This window comes from Toxotes jaculatrix, chromosome 6 (assembly GCF_017976425.1).
Source record: "Toxotes jaculatrix isolate fToxJac2 chromosome 6, fToxJac2.pri, whole genome shotgun sequence".
Taxonomy (NCBI): domain Eukaryota; kingdom Metazoa; phylum Chordata; class Actinopteri; family Toxotidae; genus Toxotes; species Toxotes jaculatrix.
Genome location: NC_054399.1, coordinates 12,157,979 through 12,178,801, shown reverse-complemented (window position 1 = coordinate 12,178,801; position 20,823 = coordinate 12,157,979). Strand labels below are relative to the sequence as shown.

Sequence of the window (20,823 nt, the reverse complement as noted above, 5' to 3'; positions counted from 1 at the left end):
GTTGTAGAAACCACATGCAAAGATAAGAGTTTGCAGTTTTGAAACCTGGGTACATATGAGTACAACTACATAGCTGCCACCTCAGGGAATTTCTTTTCCAAGTTGCAGTGCCTCTGATTTCACCAGGCGCTCTTTTGAACTCAGCTGGCAGTGTTTGTAAGGTGGGAAACCAGTGAGGGATCTTGACGCTACATCGCTAACTCTACTAATGGTTGGTCAGGGTGCATCTGCCAAAGGGGATGTGATAGGGTAAACCTGGGTACATGTCATTAGACTCGTTGATGACAGGTGATTCCATGAGATGACACATGGCGGTCTAATACCTGTCCAGTAGAAACTGCAGAAATGCCCACTGCAAATCAGGGAAGAGAATGAATAAGCGCAACTAAGGACTAAACCCATTTATTGATGACAATTGTCATTTACCTTTTCCTCTTGTTGCCCACCCCCACACCCCCACATTCCCTGTCTCAGCTGCAGAGATCAGCCCAGAAACAGTTCATTACAAACAATATCCCCAAGTAAACATGCTTCATTAAACTGCGTCTACCCCTAATATCTTTTTAATGCATTTTTATAATTGAATTAAATGGGTTAGCGGAATGCTGTAAATAGTTTAAAGTTTGTCTTTTTTCTGTCCTTTTTTTGTGTTTGAAGTAAGAGATACACACACACACGGCCAAAATTGATACTGTAGCTGTCGGGGGGTTGTGTTTCTCTCTGATGTCCTTTCATAGAATATGTCTCATCCTACACATTTGACTCCATTGGTTCGTCTCATGTGCACAACTGTACATGTCTGTGATCTGTATTTGCTCAGCTGACTTGCTGCCATTCCAAGCCTTTCATCTCCCATTTTTCCTTATTTTCTCCACATCTTAAACTTGAAAAATTGCTTTTATGCATCCATAACTCCAACAGCCCAGTCAGTGACATTAGTTTCTGAAACTGATTTGCGTTATTATTTTAATTATGCCATATATTTATTTCATAATGCTATATATATATCAAAGGAACCCTGAGGGCTAGAGCTTTTCAACCTAATGATGTGGAATTAGCCCTGTTATAGTCTGCTGTGTTTTATCACAGTCAGAACAAAAAAATAAAATCAAAATCTAGCTATATGGGGAGCCATGGTACAACTTCTACAACTATAATAATTATTTTTGTTAAAATACACATAGTTTTATACCCTGTGATTGTTTGCTGATCTTGGATCATAAATTTAAGCCAGTGGTCATTCAGTATCTCCTTAATCCTATGAAAGCCCAGGGGGGCCTTCTATTACATAGATGCTGTAATCAATATCAATATTAATGTGGACATACTGATATGAAACTAAATATCATCTGGGATTTTGGTTATTATATAGAAGTCAAACATTTTCCCAGTGTTAAAGGGTCATCATGTGTAAATTCTACAATTTGGCCACAATCTCATTTAAGAGCCTTCCGTGAATTTTACTTATCAAATTTAGTCAGTCTCAGGAAGTACCACTTTATTAGGGAGATTTCCAGAGTCTGGAAAAATAACCCCAGTGATGTCATCAGGGGCTATCTGGGCTTTGGATAGAAACGTGTATTTAATGGAAAGCCTGCATTATAAACTCAGGGTGTAGAGTGATCGTGAAAGGAGGGTCTAACAAAAGATTTCACCGAGTTGCATTTTGGAAGGGGAAGACTTAAGTGCTTTTGGAGCTTGATCCATACCCGGGGATAAAAGACAGTATATCCCAGCGACTGATGATTTTATTTCGATCATTCTTTTAAAAATCTGTCTCTCATAAGCACCCAAAATTTATGGATGGCTAGAGTGTGCCTCTTTAGGCTTCATTGCATCTAAGTTTTGATTTCACATCACATAAAAGCTCAAAAAGTGTTGTTATTAATAATGTCAGTCAAAAATAGTTGTGTGCTTAATTTTCATTCAATTTACCAGCTTTGTAAATGGTTCATGGTATGTCAAAGCAATGAGCTGAGTTGTGGTCAATACTTCCAGAGGTAGGTCATGAAGTAGCAGACATCTCCGCCTGTCACTTTAATCAGTATGCTTTACTTTGACCTGCTTTGATATTGTTTTACATGAACACAAGTTTGCCCTCTGGCATTTGGAGTGATCTTCTTAGGTTTATTTCCTTTTGTCGTCACCATAGCAACCCAAGCAGGAAGGAGGTGAAAATGTAATTTATGAAGTAATAATGTTTTTTTTTTTTTTTTCCAAAATGTAAAAACAGTGATGATCTTCCCTCACGACACATGATTAAATTGGCTCACATGTCTTCCAAAATAATTTAGTCAGGTCTGGTGGGGTTGAAAGGATTTGTCTGTATCAGCAACAGAATAACAATTCGCACCTAGCTCAGCCACGCGCTTTCTTCAAAGGCTTTCCCGAAGATTGTTAGAATTATGGCGAGGCAGAATTAGAGAGCACAGCAAGAATTCTGTGTTGAGAGGTATAGGTTTGCAACATGCGAGACCGAGTGCCAAGAATACATCAGGAGAAAACGTGTCTGCGTTGCTCTTCTTTGGTGTTTTGTCAGGTGTTGATGCATCTGCAATTGTGATCAACTTTACTGTTTTGAAATCAATGATTTCAAACAAAAACTGATGAATAAAATCACTGTATTGATATAGTGTATGCTTTTCAGGAATTGTGACTTTTTTTCCTTTTTTATCATGTGGTATCATGTGGTATTGGTGTTTTTCCTACAGGTAAAAGACCATACCCTACTCTACACTGTAAAAGTATATAAAAGCAAAACACCGTGAAGTAGGTCAAGGCGATTTTATGTTACAGTGATTCAACAACAGTTGTTTTCTCCAGATTGCATGTTCTTATTTCATTACTGTGGGGCCTGTGCTGGTTATGTCTGTGAGGTGAAGGGCATATAAAGAGTTTGCCATGATATAAAAGCTGTTTTTCAGAGGCTGAACATGTGTGAACAAGCCTGACACAGAGAATTTCTGTTCCTTCCATACACCCTGAAACCACACTATTGTTTCTCCTCAAAGCTTTAAAATGTTTGAAGCACTTGAGATTTCTCAAGGGCAACAGGGAAGGGCACCTTTAAAAGTCCTCTTTTTGTGCCATGTGAAAGGAGGAAAAAAAAGAAGAGACTTAAAGTCTTCATCTCAAAGTGAATGGAATGAAATAGACAATCAAGGTGTTATGAAATGTAATTACTGGAGGTAAAAGCCCAGGGCTTAATGTGAGCCAGAAATTGCGAGAACAGGATCGAACAACTCCCAGTTATGTGCCTCCACCTATTTTCTCTGGTTAACCATCTTGTAACCACGAAAGCATATTTATATAACTTCATAAACATGGTCAATCATTCAGTTTTTTTTATAACCTGAGAATTTTCCCCAATGACCTGACTTCATGCCATACCTGCCTCATGTTAGGGCAGGCTGATAGTTGTCATGGAAAGCAGATTAGTATCTCACAGGTAAATTCAATCAGGTAAAGTAAATCCAGATACCGTAAGCCTATTCTTCAGAGGCAAAGACACTGTATTTGTGTTTACTGATAATCTGCCTTTCATTCTCTCCATCAGGGGCCTCTTTCTCACTAGCTTCTTCTGTGTATTTTATCTTAAAAAGAAACTACAGAATACTGTCTGTCAAGTAAGTATTTGTGGAACCATGGGCAGTAGGCCTGTTCTTTTGAAGTACTAATTTGTGCCAGAATTGTGTCCATGGAAAGAGAATAGTATCCCACTGTGTCACCACACTCCCGTTCCCTGACCACTTAATTTGGTATTTAAGGTACTTTGAAAAGACAGGCCCATAGCTAAAAAAAAAAAAAAAGCAAAAAAATTTTGGGGTAATTATTTTAATAAATGCTTATTTTCATATTCCTAAGTTTTACTGCTTCCCATTTACTTCATACAGGAAACAGCACCAAAACAGTTAAGGCTAAAGGGGTGATTTTTTTTCCTTTGGCTCGTGTGTCTTTAGTAAACAACTTCTGTTGGTTTTGTCTTTCCACCTCCTGCTTGATGTCATCGTGGTTGTTTGCAGCAGACTGCAGAATCTGGCGTCCCGTGGAGCCAGGCAGGCGAGGGGCCTGTGCACGAAGGCCCACCATGCTGTCATGTCTCTTTCATCGCCAGCCAGGCTTGGCCAATAAGGAGATAAGGAGACAATGACTGGGAGAGCAAGCAGTGGCAAGGTGTAACCACAGCCCCTGGGTCTCCTCCCTGCTGAGGACTTCAAATCCTCATTAGGATTTTCAGCAAAGGAAGAAGGGATTTTCTGGATTAGGGCTTTGTCACAGCTGGCTCCAGGTTGGTGTTTGTCATGCAAGAGCATGGTGGAGCTCTGACATCTTGCCACCCTTCTCCCTCCCACCCAAACACAGACCCTCCCTTCACCTGGCTACTGAAGCATTTAAAAGATGTTCCACTGACCCAAAATGTATGAAACTCATAATTATTAACTCACTGCCCTTGCCAAAGGTTTTTAATGCCATTCCAGTGGCCTGTGTTGGTGTCTGTGGGTTTGGGCTGTTGCATCAGCATTCTTCTTAATGGTTATTTATGCCGAGGTAACCTTGGGAAGCTTCATTAGTTTGTTGTTTGCTGTCGCTGTCCATAACTCATGCTGAGATCTCAGCTGTGGCTCCAATGCAGCAGTTCAGACAGGAGACATTGTTTCAACTCTATGCTTGCTTTCTATTGCTATCCCTCATGTGTCAGTTATGGCAGGGACACTGTAAATGGTATTTTATGAGGCTATTTATCCCTTAACATCTCACTTCTTTAAAGTTCCCGAGCTGTATGGTTTTCCTATATAAACCCAAGCAAAGAGTTTTTCTTTTGCAAAGATGTGGCTATTTCTCTAATTAAGTTATGAGTCTTGTGGACTACTCCAACAAAACAACAGGACTTTGTTTGTTCTCTCGACATGTGGCTCAACCTCTAACATGGCCCTTAATTGGGTTTCAGACTTGTCTAAGAGAGTGGTTCAGCGTGACGGAGCCTTGGACTTGGTGTGAAACCTACCGTCTCCCATCATTCTCTGTGCTGATCTTTGTGGATAATAGGCATTCACTCGGGTCCCACGAGACTCTCACTAGGTGGGATCTCAGGCATCCTAGATTAGTCATCTAGCCTAGATTATTCATCCACCCTATCTGCCTTGTATTTTATCGTCATGCTTTGTCTCAGTTTGTTCTTGCCCAGGTAGAATCATGTGGGCCTCTAACAAGTATATCCCAAACAATCTACAAAACATGGTCTGATAACCCACAGAGTCTCCTCTCTGAATCCCAAATGCGGGAAAAGCAAATATGACTTATCACTCTCCAGTGCAGTGGTCTATAACCAAAGACCTATTGTTCATGGAGAATTTATTGTTTTGTGCTTTTGTTGGTTGCCTCTGATCTGGCCGTGGCAGATGTGACTATCAGTATGTGGGCATCTTTGTATAAGCAAGTTTCAATTTGTCAGAGACATGCCTCCATTTTAAGAGTTGTGTTTTTGTTCGTTTCTTTGTTTTACATTTGTTAGTTGTGGCAGGAGAATAAAAAAGTGGCTTTACCTCATGTTGGCTGCAGGATTTGATTTTAAAGGTTGTGGTATATGTAGCAAAAAAAAACGATGTGTATTGCGAAAACGCCCAAAGCTACCAGTATGATAGCAGAAATAGCACAGACCCTTTAGTTCTTTAATATTTTTATGTTGCTAGGGCCTGTGTAGTGGACATCAAGGACTGCAGACAGACCTCATGCAAGGACTGCTGATAAAGTGCTGTCTGGAAGGGGCAAATGAGGAGAATGTTTTTGATTATCCAGTGTAGATGGTATTTCAACCAGGAACCAGCATGAACACCTTGCACCAGACAAATGAACCAGCTCAGCTGGTCAAAGGGCAAATGGAGCTTGGTTTCCTGTTTGCTACTGTAATACTGGGGAATTTTAAGGTGATTAGACTGCAGCTTTCGGGTCATATGGAGTGCAACATTGCAGTATTCAATTGCCATCCATATAGACCTGAGCTTTTTCTGTGAATTAGAGACTGATGTCGACTGTTATGAATGAACCGTTGCTGTGCAGTTTTGCTTCATACAGAGAATTACATGTATTTATCAGTGTGAGCAATTTAGTCCCTATGCACCTTCTGATTTGAGCAACAAGAGCAACTTAGGAATGAATGCACTGAAGTGGTCTTATGAGAACTGCCATTTACAAAACCATTGACTAATGTAAACAACAACAATCTGCAGGTGTTCGAGGGGTATGTAATCACATTTTCATTGTGAGGACAATGTTGAAAGGCATGTTCACTGAAGCACAGGAAGGTGTGGTTATGGTTGGATGCCGTGTAATGAAAACTGATTGCAGAACATGTAATGACAGATTCTGTTAAGAGAACACAATATATCCAAAGGCTTATGATCTCACAGACTTTACAGTTCACTCTCAAGAGTCAGATGCAAGATATTTTCTGCTTGGCCTTAGTGGAATCCTCTTTGTCCTCTTGCTTTCAGTTCTGATTTAGAGCAGCCATAAATCCTGAAGAGGCTCCTGTAAACGAGGGGTGGTGAAACTATGCCCATAAATATAAAGGATTTAGAACCAGGGCCTTTTGAAGGAACTCTGAGTGCCCATTTATGAAGCTTGTTAACTTACAGAGTTTCACTGGTACATTCGGTGTTTCTCCCTTTTGTTCAAAGTTCTTACAGCCCTTTCTTTATAGTGAAGCTTGTTTAAAACCCGTTGACCAACGACAGGCTGCTAAAATATGTTGTCAGTCAATAATAAAGTTGTTTTAGCCCACTGCCCCATTTTTGTAGGTTGTCATTTAGAGTGAAGAAGTAAAGAAGTATGGGTTTACTTGCTGTCAAACATAACATGTCAGCTCAAGCCATTTGTGCAATGGTAGATCACTACAACTTGACCTCATGTGGCTCAGCTTTTTGACCTTTTGAGTCATAATGACCCCTAAGTGCATCCATATGTCAAGGGCTTGGACCTCTGCTCTTAAGCCCACTCTCAAATAAATGATGGGCCGAAGAAAATAGTCATCAAAGACAGATTTGCCCTGTGGAAACGCAATAAAATGAAATAAGTCATTTTGAATCAACCCTTCTTAGTGTAAGTGTGTCTTTTATAACACTGACTCAACTCAGCTGGACCGTTGCCTTTTGCTTAATAGTTGCTCTTGTACCCTAATTTCCATCACACACATTAAATAGTCAACAAGCAATAATTAAGGCAGATAAGCATGAGAGACATCTGATAAATCCTTAAATGAGAACTTCAAAGTTCCCCTGCTGTGACAGTGTGAGGGCTGGAAACAGATGGAGGAGTGAGAATGTTAGGAAGCGGGCTTTGTCTGTGGACTTGATTCAAATGAGGTTAATCCAAATCTGAAAGTTTCTAATAAAAAAAATGTCGGAGGGGGTGGGGGCAGTTTGGGGGCTCTTTTCAATGTTATAACAATCAGTTCACTGGAGGGAAAAAAATACATATGAGATGGAAGGTCATCAAGATAATATTCAGCCTCTGGATTAAAATGAATAGCAGCCAATAAATCCTTGATAAATTGAAACAAGAGTAAAATTCAATTTTAGCTTGGCCAGCTCTCGCTCTCTTCAAGTGTTATGAGATGGAATCCTTGAACCACAGTAAATGTAAAGTTAACTGTCCCCTGATTTTAAAAAAAAAAAAGAAAAAGAAAAACCTTCATCAAAATGTCAAAGTAAATAAATAAATTAATACAAGTGTTTCCCTTGTGTGACATTTGTCAGATAAGTACTCTGTAGGTGTGCAGAATATGTACGAAACTTTGAGTGAATCCAGACAGGAGACAAAAACCTAGGAGGCCAATGTATTTGAGTAAAAAAGCGTTGTGTCACATAACCTAGAAGGCAGCAAGTCTACAGTCTAGTCTGAATAAGAGCTGCATAAAGAATTCAGTTCGAGCAGCACTCGTGTCATCAGGGCATGACTACCCGGTTGGTCAGGGAATTTAAATGCCAGGTGGGGGTCAGTTGAAGCACTAGCTGAATAATGTGGCACAAATGCATGTGCATGAGAGCCGAGTCTTGGGATGAGGAACCACTGCTGTGGTCTGCTTGAGGAAGTGCACTTTGGGAATGCAAACCAAGCAGATGGACCCCTCTCATTTGTGTGCACTGCCACTGGTGACCCATTGGGAAATGCTTCCTTATTGAATCGAGGAGTATCAAATGCTTCATTGGAGCAGAGAAGAAAGTCTGGGCTACCCAATGTATCTGAGTCTATTTTTTTTCATCATTTGTAATGGAAACTCTGGAAATGATATAGATCAGAAGAAGAGTTGACAAACACATAGCAAATCCAGTCTGAAAGGTCTTATTGAAAAAAAAAAAAATATATATATATATATAGATATAGATATGACTCACATCCCTATCACTTTTGATATCATCTGAAATATTGAAACTGACAAGGCTGAGTAATGAGGTCCAAAGTGCTTGCTGTCGCTAAAGCACCATGACTCTTAGCAGGCGCTGCCCTATAGCAATTGTCTTCGAAAATGACTCATCAGATCAGTCCACTACTAATCAAGCAAGCCACCTTTTAAGTGTGGTCAGCTCACTTTCAATTTGCACAATTTAAAATGTAAGGTTAAATTACAGGATGAATTTTTAAAGTAGCTTTGGATTTTCCTCAACATGGTCACAGTCAAAAAGCCTTGATCTATCTCTGATAATCTCAAAATGTATTGCAATTTAAGGCTCCGGTCTACCAGTGACCATTTGTTAAGGACCATGAGACAAAATTTACTGTTTGATGGTCATTGTAGTCATTTCATTACCAGAATATGTCCTTGCTTTTTTGTGTGACCTAAAAAGCACTCCCCTGTTCTCTCTCACACACACCCAAATACACACACACACACACCGCCTGGCCCCAGGGCTATCCGATATTAGACAGTGAGATGACATTGTGTGCTTGTGCGAGTGCAGTCAGCCGACATGTGCAGATGATGTGAAGTCAATAATGCATTATGAAAAAAGGGGATTTATGACCTTGATGAGCCCCATAGAGCTTAATTAGGCCTAAAGGTTGATTTACATACAAGTGTACATGGAATTTGATGAGGCCGTGTTTTCCTGCTGGTGCACTGCATTTTCATTTTGTCTGCCAGCAACACTTGATGCCTTGTATCCGTTCAAATTCTTGTGGATTAGAAAAAAAACATAAACCTTTCTTGGCTACCACTCTTTGCAAGTGTCTCTGTTTTGTCTGAACACAGCAAAATCATCAAGTACTAAGCTACAGGATCAGATTTCTTTTCTGAGCAATGATGGCATTTCCTGTGCAGGCTTATGTGTCTACAAGTGATGGTTAGAAATGAGGAAAAGAGTAAATGTAAAAGTCCCTGGCAGGGTAAATTTCTGTTTAAAGAAGCCCACCTTAACACCAAAAGGAAGGGGAAAAAAATTGCAGTCTTTTTTCATGGCGTCTATTCAGAGAGAAATGACAAGATCTTTTTCAGAGTCATGTACCTATATCAAAGATGCTCCTGATAGCCCCCCTGCTGTTGCTATGGAAGTAGCAGAGATGTAAATGAACTGGAGTGAATTGGATGGTGGAGAATACAAATGAGGTTGGAATGCTAGTTCCCCTGCTGCTCTTTGCCTCTTCTTCTTCTCCCAATATCTTTCTCTGTTCCTGTCTCCCTCTCTCTGCGCAAGTACATTTCAAAGACATAGCATTAACCAGTATTCCACATATTTTGACACTTCTTTAAGTGATACGGGATTTGCTTCTCTTTTTTTCTTTTTTTTGGGGGGGAAAATGGCTTCAAATGTCTCTTAGTTTTGAAATAATTTTTTTAAGCAAGACCAAGACCAAGACCTGCCTGGCACTGTGCATTATGCTGATGGATGGATGGATGAAACAAGAACAAAAAAATGAATGTTTTTTCTTCTATGGAATGACTGTGGCTTCCGACTGATTATCTCTGATATGAATATGAGCTACGATGGTGTGTCAGTGTTTTCTGTGCCACATAAGTCATAGTTTCAACATCACTTGTCAGAGAGTTTAATAATCTACAGATGTTATGGGCTGAATTAAAGAGGAGAAAAAAACCTGTACATAAATGACTGTCGTTTGCTGTCAGCCAAGCCCAAAAATGACATCAGCTTTCAACACACAAAGTGGAAAAAAACAGAACCACAGTCCTGAGGTAAAGTTAATGTCAAGAAACTCAGAAGAATGTTAAAATCTGTCAAACCAGTAGTGTAATTCTTTTTTACAATGGCCACACAGAGTCAGCAGTCTGCCTCATACCCTGCTGTTTGCAGGATATATGCAATATTTTCTTTCTTCTCCTCCCCTGTGTGGACCTGACTTCTTAAGAATACATGCTGTTCTAAAGGATATCTCTGGATTATAGAATCAGCACTGTGGGAAGAGTCTTGACTTAAAGGTTTCTTTTCCTTCCCAGACTTCCTTTGCTTGTAACATAGAGAGGATGGAGAAGGGGTGGGGTGGCAGAACCTGGAGGACTCAAGCTGTGTTTCCTGTGTCTCCAGGCTAATGCTATAGGCCACACTTTTCTTTCACCCCAAATCCCCCCAGCAAGCGACCTTGTCGGCTCAGGAGTGCAGAATAATGGCAGATCGAGCAGAGATGCTAGCTCATTTACAAGCAGCTGTTTAGCTCCCATCAGAAGTGCGAGGGAAATCAAAGGGCTGGGTTAACGGTAGACGACAAGCGTCGGGAGCGTCCCCGTCACACTTCTCATTGGCTCTCAACAGAAAAATTATCTGGTTTCACATCAAAATAATCTGGAGACCTCTTTTGTGCTCTGGCCACAATGATGGCAGCGTGAGTGGCTGAATAGGCCTTTTGATCAGCCTCTGCTTTGCCATTGGACTAACTCTGGAAGCATGTGTAACTCAAGGTACAAAGGGTCATTTTAATATGAAAACCATTTACTGGTTGCGAGATAGCCATGATGAAAAGCAGGATAGTTCCTCTGCCATTTATGCTGCATAATCAGAGCTGGGCAATGGTGGAATAGTTTTACTTTGTTGAGAAAGGCTCAGGTTTGTTGCCCTCATTAACTGTATGGCTGTTTCAGAAGCTGCTTTTTAACTGTGTATGCTCTAATGTACATGTTCTGTATGTCCTTCAGATCTATGCCCCTTTCATTAATCATGGTAATGTCTAGCTTCATGGGACTACAGAGTAGACTGTCCCTACATGGCTGGTGAATATCCTAATGACGCTACGTTTCTGTGAAATAGGAAGACATTTTGTTTATTACCTCTGCTTCAGTGACAGTCATATCCAACCAGATGGTCACTTTCCAATTGATTTGGCTCATCTGTGAAAAAAAAAATAATTAAAACGCTACAGCACCAAAGAGACGGTCCATAATGGGGACCCCTTACATGAGGGAGTTTTCTCACAGTTCTTCAGCAGCAGATTCTGTATGGGCCTGGTGTCATCACAAAGGTTACACATGGTAATAAATGCCAGCCTGGGAAGCTTTAAATAGAGGTTCCTCGTTGGTGCAGTAAAGTGCTATAACCCATGGAAATAGATGTCCTGTGCACCAATCAGAATCAATTACTAGCATGTGATAACAACATTTACGAGAAGCACATATGAAAAGGTTGAGTGATCATGTACTTTAAAAAAAAACAGCTGTTTCCTATTGGGCAAAACACAAAACTACTTAAATTCTAATTTACACTTGTAGGTTGTTAAATGCACAGTATTTTCAAGACTTACAATCTAATTTCAATCCGTGGAACGAAAGAGTAGAGCTCCTACTGAATGCTTTGCCTTTGTACAATGGCGCTGATCACTGCTCAGTTCAAAGCTTGCCATGTAGCTGATGAAGAGGAATTGAAATGCTTTTCTAGTGGTGGTGGTGGTGGTGGTGGTGGAGGGGCGTTGGGTGGGTGACCAGAATGGCTGATTAGTGTCAACAAGGCCAAGATAAGGATCTGGCCAGTAATGTCTCTGCTGCACCATGTTGCCATGGTCACAGGATTGAGCTTTCCTCATAATATTTTATTGACTATGCCTTGATCCTTTGCTTTCCTGCTGTTTAATTAATGCAGAGATTGTAAAACTCCTTCTTTTAGGTGTTTGATTGATAGGCATCTCTATTTGCAGCATATGTATAGGTTTGGATGCACTATCACAGAATGGAAGTACATCAAAGCTGGTAAAATAACATCTCATATTTTGAGGAGGTGTCTGAAGTGTGTACTACCTGTGAAGAGAAGAGTGCTGAATTTCCCCTTTGAGTGTGAACAGCATCTGTGCGACAACCTAAAACGAGCACAACTAAAACATCCCTGTCAGTTGCAGTCATGTGGCTCTGTTTTTGCACCTATGCACCAATGGTGTGAGCGATGTGTGGCGCCATTTTGTTAGCTGAGCAGCCTCTTGCTTTCAGCTGCTCCAGTAAACTGCTGAGTTCATTCAAGATGTGATTTCAGAAAAAACTCAAAGCAAAGGGAGAGAAGGGAAGTCAATATTTTAACATCCACTACATATTGATATTCTTAACATGGTTTTCTGTTACCATATGGAGAGTAAATAATTTTCATATCTTGCATTCCCCAAATAATTATGCTAATGACCCCATGAGCAAAATAATGATTACTTTTCTGCCTCATTTGAATAATGAAATTATTTAGTTAAGTAAGACAGTAAGCACTGGATTTTGTTTATGTTAGATTAACTGTGATCATATTATTCTCTTGTAATTGCAGTGCATTGTCGTGCCAGAGTATGATCGATGGTGTTTTGGCTTCTTCATATTATCAGTATGAAAACAGAGAAAAATGATTTGTTTGATGTAAACCCTCCATTGTACAATACAAAAGAACTTAAACAAAACAATAATACAGAGAGCAGATTTTGATATGTCAGTGTAGCTGTGTTTTTTTTTTTTTAGCTTGTTTTAACCAATGGATATTTCAGTACATGAACAATGCATTTGAAGATTATTTTTAAGGCTCACACACATCATTGTGTGAAATTTGTTGTTTCTAGAGGAGACATTTTCTGGGGAATTTCATTCGGAACAGGGTAAAAAAAAAAAAAAAAAAAAAAACTAAACTGGCAAACAGTTGCATTCAGCGATCAAATTCACTGAATGTGTTTGTGTTTCAGACATTGAAATAAAGACCACACTTCTCTTGTATTGCGCTGAAATTTGTTTGCAGGACTACTGGGTGTCCCCATATTGATTTGTCTGTGTCACTCATCTCCCCATGCACCAAAAACACCATCCGACACCAGGGTGAGAAAGTAGTTCAGCCTCGGGCCTAATCAATTGAGAGAGGCTTTTGTAGGTTGTTTACGACCATGCTTTTGGTCCATGATGCACAAAACCAGCTGGCGAATAAAAAGCGCTTAGAGGACAGCAATTTTGTTTGATTTCCAGAGATTTGAACATGAAAATGTACCATTATTACAGGGCCTGTCATCAGCACGGTTGAAAAGTTGCTTGTGTATTTCAGTAGGAGTCTCACTTGAGCACACATTTGCCTCCTCGTTGTTCCAGCCCCTGTTTTCCTACTTAAGCAGAGATGCAGCATCACTTCTAAATCATAAAACCAGAAGCTGAGATTGTAAAGGCTCTGCAGAGCGATTTAAGTGTTTTAACAGTGTTCCTGAGACACAGAGCATCAGTGGGTTTGGCTGCGGATTTGGAGATCAGACTCAGAAGTATTGCACATGGCCAAATAACCAGATCACTTCCAGCCACAAAGTAGGCCAGTGCAAGCTAATGTATCCCGTCCAGCCATACTTAACTGCTGCCCAGTTGATCCATGTATAGTCTATATGACCTCTATAGTAAAACAACCTAGGGTGTCAGTGTAGTCCCAGCAATTTAACAGAAAGAAATGTATCAAGTTGAGAATATTTATGAAGTAATAAATATATATTATTATATGAGATACTGTATGACACAGAACAGCTCTTGATTGGTGTGCCCTAATATATAATTTTCTTCTGCTCATGTGGTATAGACTCCATAGCCTGTTAAGTTCTTTAACTAATATATTTTAAAAAGCTTTTAATTATCTCATTTGCACCACATGCAACCTGTTCTGGAAGTCTTTTTCCTTTTGTTAAGACAAGTGGTAAGAACAGACGTGTCTGCATTACACATCTGCCATTTTCAAGTCACGGTTTGAGTATAAAAATTGTAATGTGGCATTGACTGATGTTTTACATAGGTTCTTACTGCTTCTACACATTGTATTGCTGACTGTTGATGGAGCTATGCTGGAGTGCATTGAGATGAACTCAAGATTGGCTGTCAAGTCCTGTTCCTAACATGCCGTGTTTTCATTTTTTTTTCCACACGGGCTTTTTCTCTCAAGCCAATGTCTCTGATAAATTGTTTATCACCTTAACCGTTTCTTTTTGACTCCAGAGAGAAAAGGGCTGCAAAAATGAAATATGGTTGAAACCTATCATATTTGAAAGCCTTTACTTTTTCATGACTATTGGTCACTTGAGAAAGTTTGCTGTCAAAAAGAGCAAGTAGAAGAAAAAAGATCCTTCCCTTATGATTGCATGCTCCCAAACAAATAAAGTCTTATAGAGGGTAGATAGGCCAGGGCAGCTGTGCTCCTCCATGAGAACCTTAGGAGTAGGAGTTTCACCTGATCGGTGCACAAACAGAGGATCATATAAACTGACATTTATCTTCCTTTGTAAAATACCACTGTAGCATTTCCTGGTGTGGGGCACAATACAGAATTCTAATCCCCTGCCATTGTAGCATAGCATTTAATCAGACAAAGATAATTATGTTGGTAGTTAAGTGATGAAGCATCCAATAGGGTAAAATGAACTCAGCCATTCCAGGCCAATTTAACAGAGCTGAAGTCAGTGGCTTTAAGTAAACTGTTGCCACACAAAGAACATCTCAAAGGATGAAAAAAGCGCTCTGTTGTCATAAACAACCGCACACATGGATCTGTCCGACTTGTCCAGTCGGCAAACGAATGAGAAGCCGTTACATTTTTTTTTCTTCTTTCTCCTGTGGCTGTGAACTAAACCTCATTAGGGAAATAGAAGCTTGGAAACACTAACAACATAGCCATCAACTGAGTTGCAGGCTCAAAGAGGTGACTAAGTCACCATTGGATGCAGGGAAACTATAGTTATTATTTCAAGGCTGCCAGTAGTTAAGCCAAAGTCCACAGCGTCATGCAGCTCTCCTCTAAACGCTCGACATGACAAAGCTGTAAAAAGCTGCTCTGACCAAAAATATCTCAGATTTCAGTATAGTTTGTGTATGTAGTTCACATGTAGTTTAGGTATGGCTTTTGGCATTGTTCACGTTCGCAGAGCACAAAGCCACAGTATTGATTTCTTTTCTATTTTTCCTACCCCCTCACCCTGTCTGGCAGACACACACATACACACACAAACTTTTTTTTTTTTTCAGTCTCCCAATAGCCTCAGTTCGATTGTCAGCACTGCAAAGTGGATTAAATTGCACTCGTGTTGCACAGATGCTTGTTCAACTTTTTCATTTTGGATAGAAAAATGAGCATTGCAAGTAAACCACAAGTCTCTCGTGATGGACTCTACGATGACAGCGTCCTCCCATACTGAAATTGCCATGACACACTAACACCATTAGCTCACTGGTTCAGTTTAGATTTGAACTCAGTAAACTGACATATGTCAGGCCTGGATTCACTGTCCACATATCAGTGTGATTCATTTAGCTAAACAGTTAGTAGCCACTTAATTTAAAGAAAGAATGAACATGTACAACCATGCTTCTTTGGTGTATATCCCTCACATTCAACCCTGATATCCTGTGTCTTCTGCCTGTCATACCACCTTCCTCTGTGTCAGCTGAACTATACATCTCTCTTCGATTTGCACTGATGGAGCTCTTTCTCTCTCCCTCTCTCACTTTCCTCTCCCTCAGGGTTTAGTCGAGCCGCCCTGCCATTCGGCTTAGTACGGAGAGAGCTGTCTTGTGAGGGTTACCCCATTGATCTGCGGTGTCCAGGAAGTGATGTCATAATGATTGAAAGTGCCAACTATGGCCGAACAGATGACAAGATCTGCGACGCCGACCCTTTCCAGATGGAGAACATCAACTGCTATCTTCCAGATGCCTACAAGATCATGTCACAAAGGTAAAACTGCAGACATCTCAGCGCAGTACCAAAAATCACTCCAAAATGAGGTACCTGCCAGAGTTACAGGACCCTTAGAAAATAATTGGTAGGGCTCAACAGTAACAGTTGCGTAGTTGCCCTGAGCAACCATATCTGGACCACAGTCAACCATTTCATTTTGTCTAGTTGCCCCTGTTGCCATCCATTTTCCCATGTTTAAAATAACATTCCACATCCACTGACTTTGGAGTAAAATCTTCCACCATGGAGAGTAACAGGGCTGCCATAGGATCGATTTACTCAATCGAAAATAGCAAAACTGAATGTAAGTGAGGGGTGAAAAAAAAGAAAAAGGCAACAGTAGCCTGTCAGCATCAATAACCTACAAGACATTAATGTTAGCACCAATACTGAGACAGCTGAACCTGAACGAAAAAGAATTAGAAACTCCATCATAACTGAGGTGAAGCAGGGCTGATAAACAGAAAAGAGCAGATTCTAAATAAATAAATAAATGAATAAATAAACAGAGTCAGAGAGCACACTAATGAACTCACAATGGACACCAAATTCACATTTCAAAATGGTAACATAACAAATAAACTTTTTATCTACATTCTCCCAAACAAAGGGCTATTTTCAGTCTTTCCTCATTTGAACCTAATCTGGCTTTTTGGAGTTAATTCTTCTGTCTGTTGTAATTTACTCTGTTAAATACATTACTTCGCAAATGTGCAATCTAGATTAAGCATGCTAACATTAGTCTATTACAGTTAGCTTTGTTTCGCCTTATTAGTAAAGCTGAGCCACTTGCTCTTAGTGAAATCCATTTAATGTGTACCCGTGTGCATGTTTGTGTGTGCTGCCATGTCTGTGTGTGTTAGTGTTTGTGCCAGTAAGATAAAGCAATAGAGAAAAAAAGAACCAAAAAGTATGTGCTCTGTAAAAGAGGTTTAATAATATTTTGAGGCTGGTTAGAGGTTTAATGATTTACTATATGAATCCAGTCACAAATGATTAGAATTAAGCAATTTCAGCCACCAAGACCGGATTTACCCTCCTATATAAAAAGTTTGTGGTGATGGTTGGCAATCTGCTATGGCTTCTATAGATCAGTAAAGTTGATCAGGAATATATTTTAGGCATTGTCTTTTTTTATGCAAAACATTAAACATTTTTTTTTCTTTTTTAAATAAAAATCAAATACTTCGATTCCAGATGGAGTATCATTAATTGCCTACACCTGACAGTTAAGTAAAAATTGTGCTTCAGTTGGAGCACATCCTGAGATGGAAAATAACTAAGTACATTTACTCAAATGCTGCAGATAAGAAACGTTTTTAGGTGTTTCCACTTTGCTACTTGCTTTTACTCCATCACAGTTCAGTGATACATATTGTGCTTTTTCCTACACTACGTTTAGTGTTACTTTCATGTTAACATTGTCCATTACATGTGACCAGCTTCATCTTGACTAACTACAATGTGCAAGTACTGTTTACAAGTGAAAGCATTTTTATTATTGTACAGGGATACAATAAATAATACAATAATTTAATAATAACATTGATAAGTACAATTCTGCATAGTGAGTGCTTTTGATACTTCAAGTACATTCTGTTGCCAATACCTCTGGACTGAAATTTTGATTGCAGGACTGTTATTTTAACGTGTTAATGCTACTTTTGCACAGTTAAATAATCTGAATTCCATCAACCACTGGCATTCCCTTAACTTCAGAACACTGCTCCCCTACATTGGCCCTTTGGTAAATCCCGTTGGTCAGATTAAGGACAGGCACTTGGCAGGACCGACTTAGGGATGTGCCATATCTCGTAAACTCCCACTGATTGATCACTGTCCACAGAGATGCCCCACATTTTTAAATCCACTGTCTCTGTAGCTACCACTCATGTGCAAAGAAGGATGATTTAGAGAGGAAAACAAACCCACAGAGATGCATGTTCTTTTGCGAACACATGCACCTCGGCGGGGTTCCACTGGCAACACTGTATACATGAGCCCTTATACACGAGACCAGTTGTCACATAGGTATGCCATCTGAGCCAAAGTGCACAGGATGGAATGACATATGAGTGCCACAGAGAGAGATATTGGATGGTATGAGACTGTCAGCAACTCTGGCAAGTCGCCTTGGGAAATAAAAAAAATAATGAAATAAAACAGTGGAGCCCTTGTATTCAGGGGGTTTATTGTCAAGCCCTATTTGATGAAGTCAGATAGCTGACTCACATCGTCTGTCTTGAAAGGCTGCAGCCTGCCTGCTCCCTGCTTGTGACCCTTTGTATTACGCTGCCCTCAGCCTTGCTCGTACAAAAACAGTCCACTGAAGCACAAATACTGACCCAGCAGGAGCTGCCTGACAACAAATCCCAAACAGTCTCGTCCAAACACTCTCCTCCAGCGTCTGTAGAGGACTCCTGTTCATTCCTCTTGTGCATATCCCGAGACCGTAGTTCAGATGTTATTTTAAATGTGCTTTTAGCATTTCAATGTTGCTGCTGAGCTATTGTACTCAGAGCAAAGAGAAAAATATGTGCATTCTAAGAAAAAGTCCTGTGATACAAAAGGTCTCTCTCAGGTGCGTGGGTTTAAAAAAAAAAAAAAAAGAAAGAAAGAAAAAAAGGTCACACTAAAAGAACCCCACAAGAGTTTACAAGAGATACCACAGGAACAAATCCAAAAGAGATCAAGTGATGCAAAACAGTGACAGGCACATATTTACATAAAGTGCAAATACATAGATGTTTTTTTTTTTGTGTGTGTAAGTTCTCGTGAGATTTATCACCATGGAAATTGTGATAGTAGATGGTGATGTTATTATTTATCTAAAAAATGAACCACACATTTGAAGATGCGCAGTTTAATTCCTGTGTGGTCAATATCACAGAGACATTGTTTGCGTAATCAGAGCAGAAACTTAAAACAGTCTACTGTCATGAAAATAGATTCACGAACAGCTTGACAAATGCCCAAGACTGCATATGGGACTAATTAGTGATTTTCTCTTGTCCATTTGTTTGCACCAATAGACTAAAATAGGAAATGTAACGAAACAATAGCTCCACTGCCAAAAATAATTATCCTCATCTGAGAAATGTGGTGAATTTTTTTTTTTTTTTTTTTTTACCTATTTGGATTTCAGTGTTTGTTTCATCACTACGAGGTCTGAGCCCTTCACTGTGCTGTGGCTCCTGCTGAGGCTAACCCAGCTGAAATTTTCCATATGTGGGGCAACCCTCTGCACACACTGTGTATGGAAAGAAAAAGAATATCCTACTGTACAGTCTCCATCAATAAAGGCCTGAAGTGCCAAAAATATTTGTTGCCATAATTATCCTGGCCTACTAATTTAAGTGTGTGGGAAAAATCACATTAGCACTTGTGTGGAAAACTGTGTTCACTTTTAAACATACAAAATTGATGTGGTCCTGAAGTGTGGAGAATTGGATTGAGGCTTCGCTGAGTTTGATACATCCTGTTGGCACTCCAAGTTGTTTTTATATCTGGCTGGCATATTATATTCATGAGCACAATGATTTTATGAAAATAGCCTTAGGACTGTTGTGGCTCAATTAGAACATTCAGCTGCAAGCAATTAGTCGACTCAAGTGGGTGATAATCTGTACAGGAATTTTTCACGTGGACACCTCCCCAGCAGATGTGAAACTGCATGGCAGTACAGTTTGAAATAATTAATTCATTGATAATAATATTCACCGAGATGATTTTTTATGTTCTTCTTTTCAGGATTTTAGTTTTTTTTTTTTTAATAATTACATTTCCTCATCTGCACTGATGATAATGATTGCAACAACACTATCTCACCCCACAGATATCTACCAGATTAAAACTATATTCTAAATAAATATTAAATTGTATTTTGTAATGCATTTAGTTGTACATGCACTAACCATCGTGTGCTTAGTTGCTACTGTTTTAATGTGACAACCAGTCCTTAGCACAGGAGCTTGAGGAGTAGTAAAGATGACAGTGACACGTCTTCACTAATAAATTGCAGAAAAAGAACATATTAAGATATATAATATGAATAAGTGGCTCACATCTATCGATTTCTCTCTAACTAATGAGCTTCGTTGTAAGTATTCGATAACAAGGTCATTGATTCCTGTAACATAACATGGCTGGGTCCTGCCATGCTTGTGGATCATGGGTTTTCCGAGGAGCGTATCACTGACAAAAATGATCAATGCAGATAGGTCTCTAACGGGATGTGAAATTCATCAGCGGGATTACAGGACAGCTATGAGTTAGACTCAGTTGATTTTCATTATTAATCATTAATCAGTTACCATGAAAATGATCAGTACCAGTCACCATTGGGCCTTTAAAAATGTTCAATTTTATATTGCAGCAGCTTGAATGTGATAGATTTTTACAAATGTTATTAAGTTAATTGGGGAGGTAACAGCTGCGTTGTAATGTTGAAATGACCCAGTAATATTAGCATGTAATCGACTGTAATTTCCAGGTTCTTTTCAATAAATGTGAGGCAGTTCTGGAGACTAAATAATGCTGCTTACACTATTTATATCAGTGACAGGACTGCTTGCAGGGCTCTCGGAGGAGCTCCATTGTTGCCGCCTGACAGCACACTGCCTTGTTCTTCCTCCCTGTACATACAGTGTTAGTGTTTATTTAAAGCACAGCAGAT

The 20,823-nt window shown here is 39.7% G+C and overlaps 1 protein-coding gene across 18 annotated transcripts in view; it reads left to right on the top strand.

The window, feature by feature from the left end:
* Window positions 1-20,823, top strand: part of adgrl2a (adhesion G protein-coupled receptor L2a) — a 92,147-nt gene that overhangs the window by 22,910 nt on the left and 48,414 nt on the right. For all 18 annotated transcript variants that reach the window (XR_005894175.1, XR_005894174.1, XM_041039587.1 and 15 more), the window contains exon 3: window positions 15,932-16,145. Coding sequence is in view for 16 of the 18 variants with exons in the window: in XM_041039587.1 (XP_040895521.1) it covers window positions 15,932-16,145 (214 nt within the window). In the remaining 2 variants the exon portion in view is untranslated. The remainder of the gene's footprint in view (window positions 1-15,931; window positions 16,146-20,823) is intronic.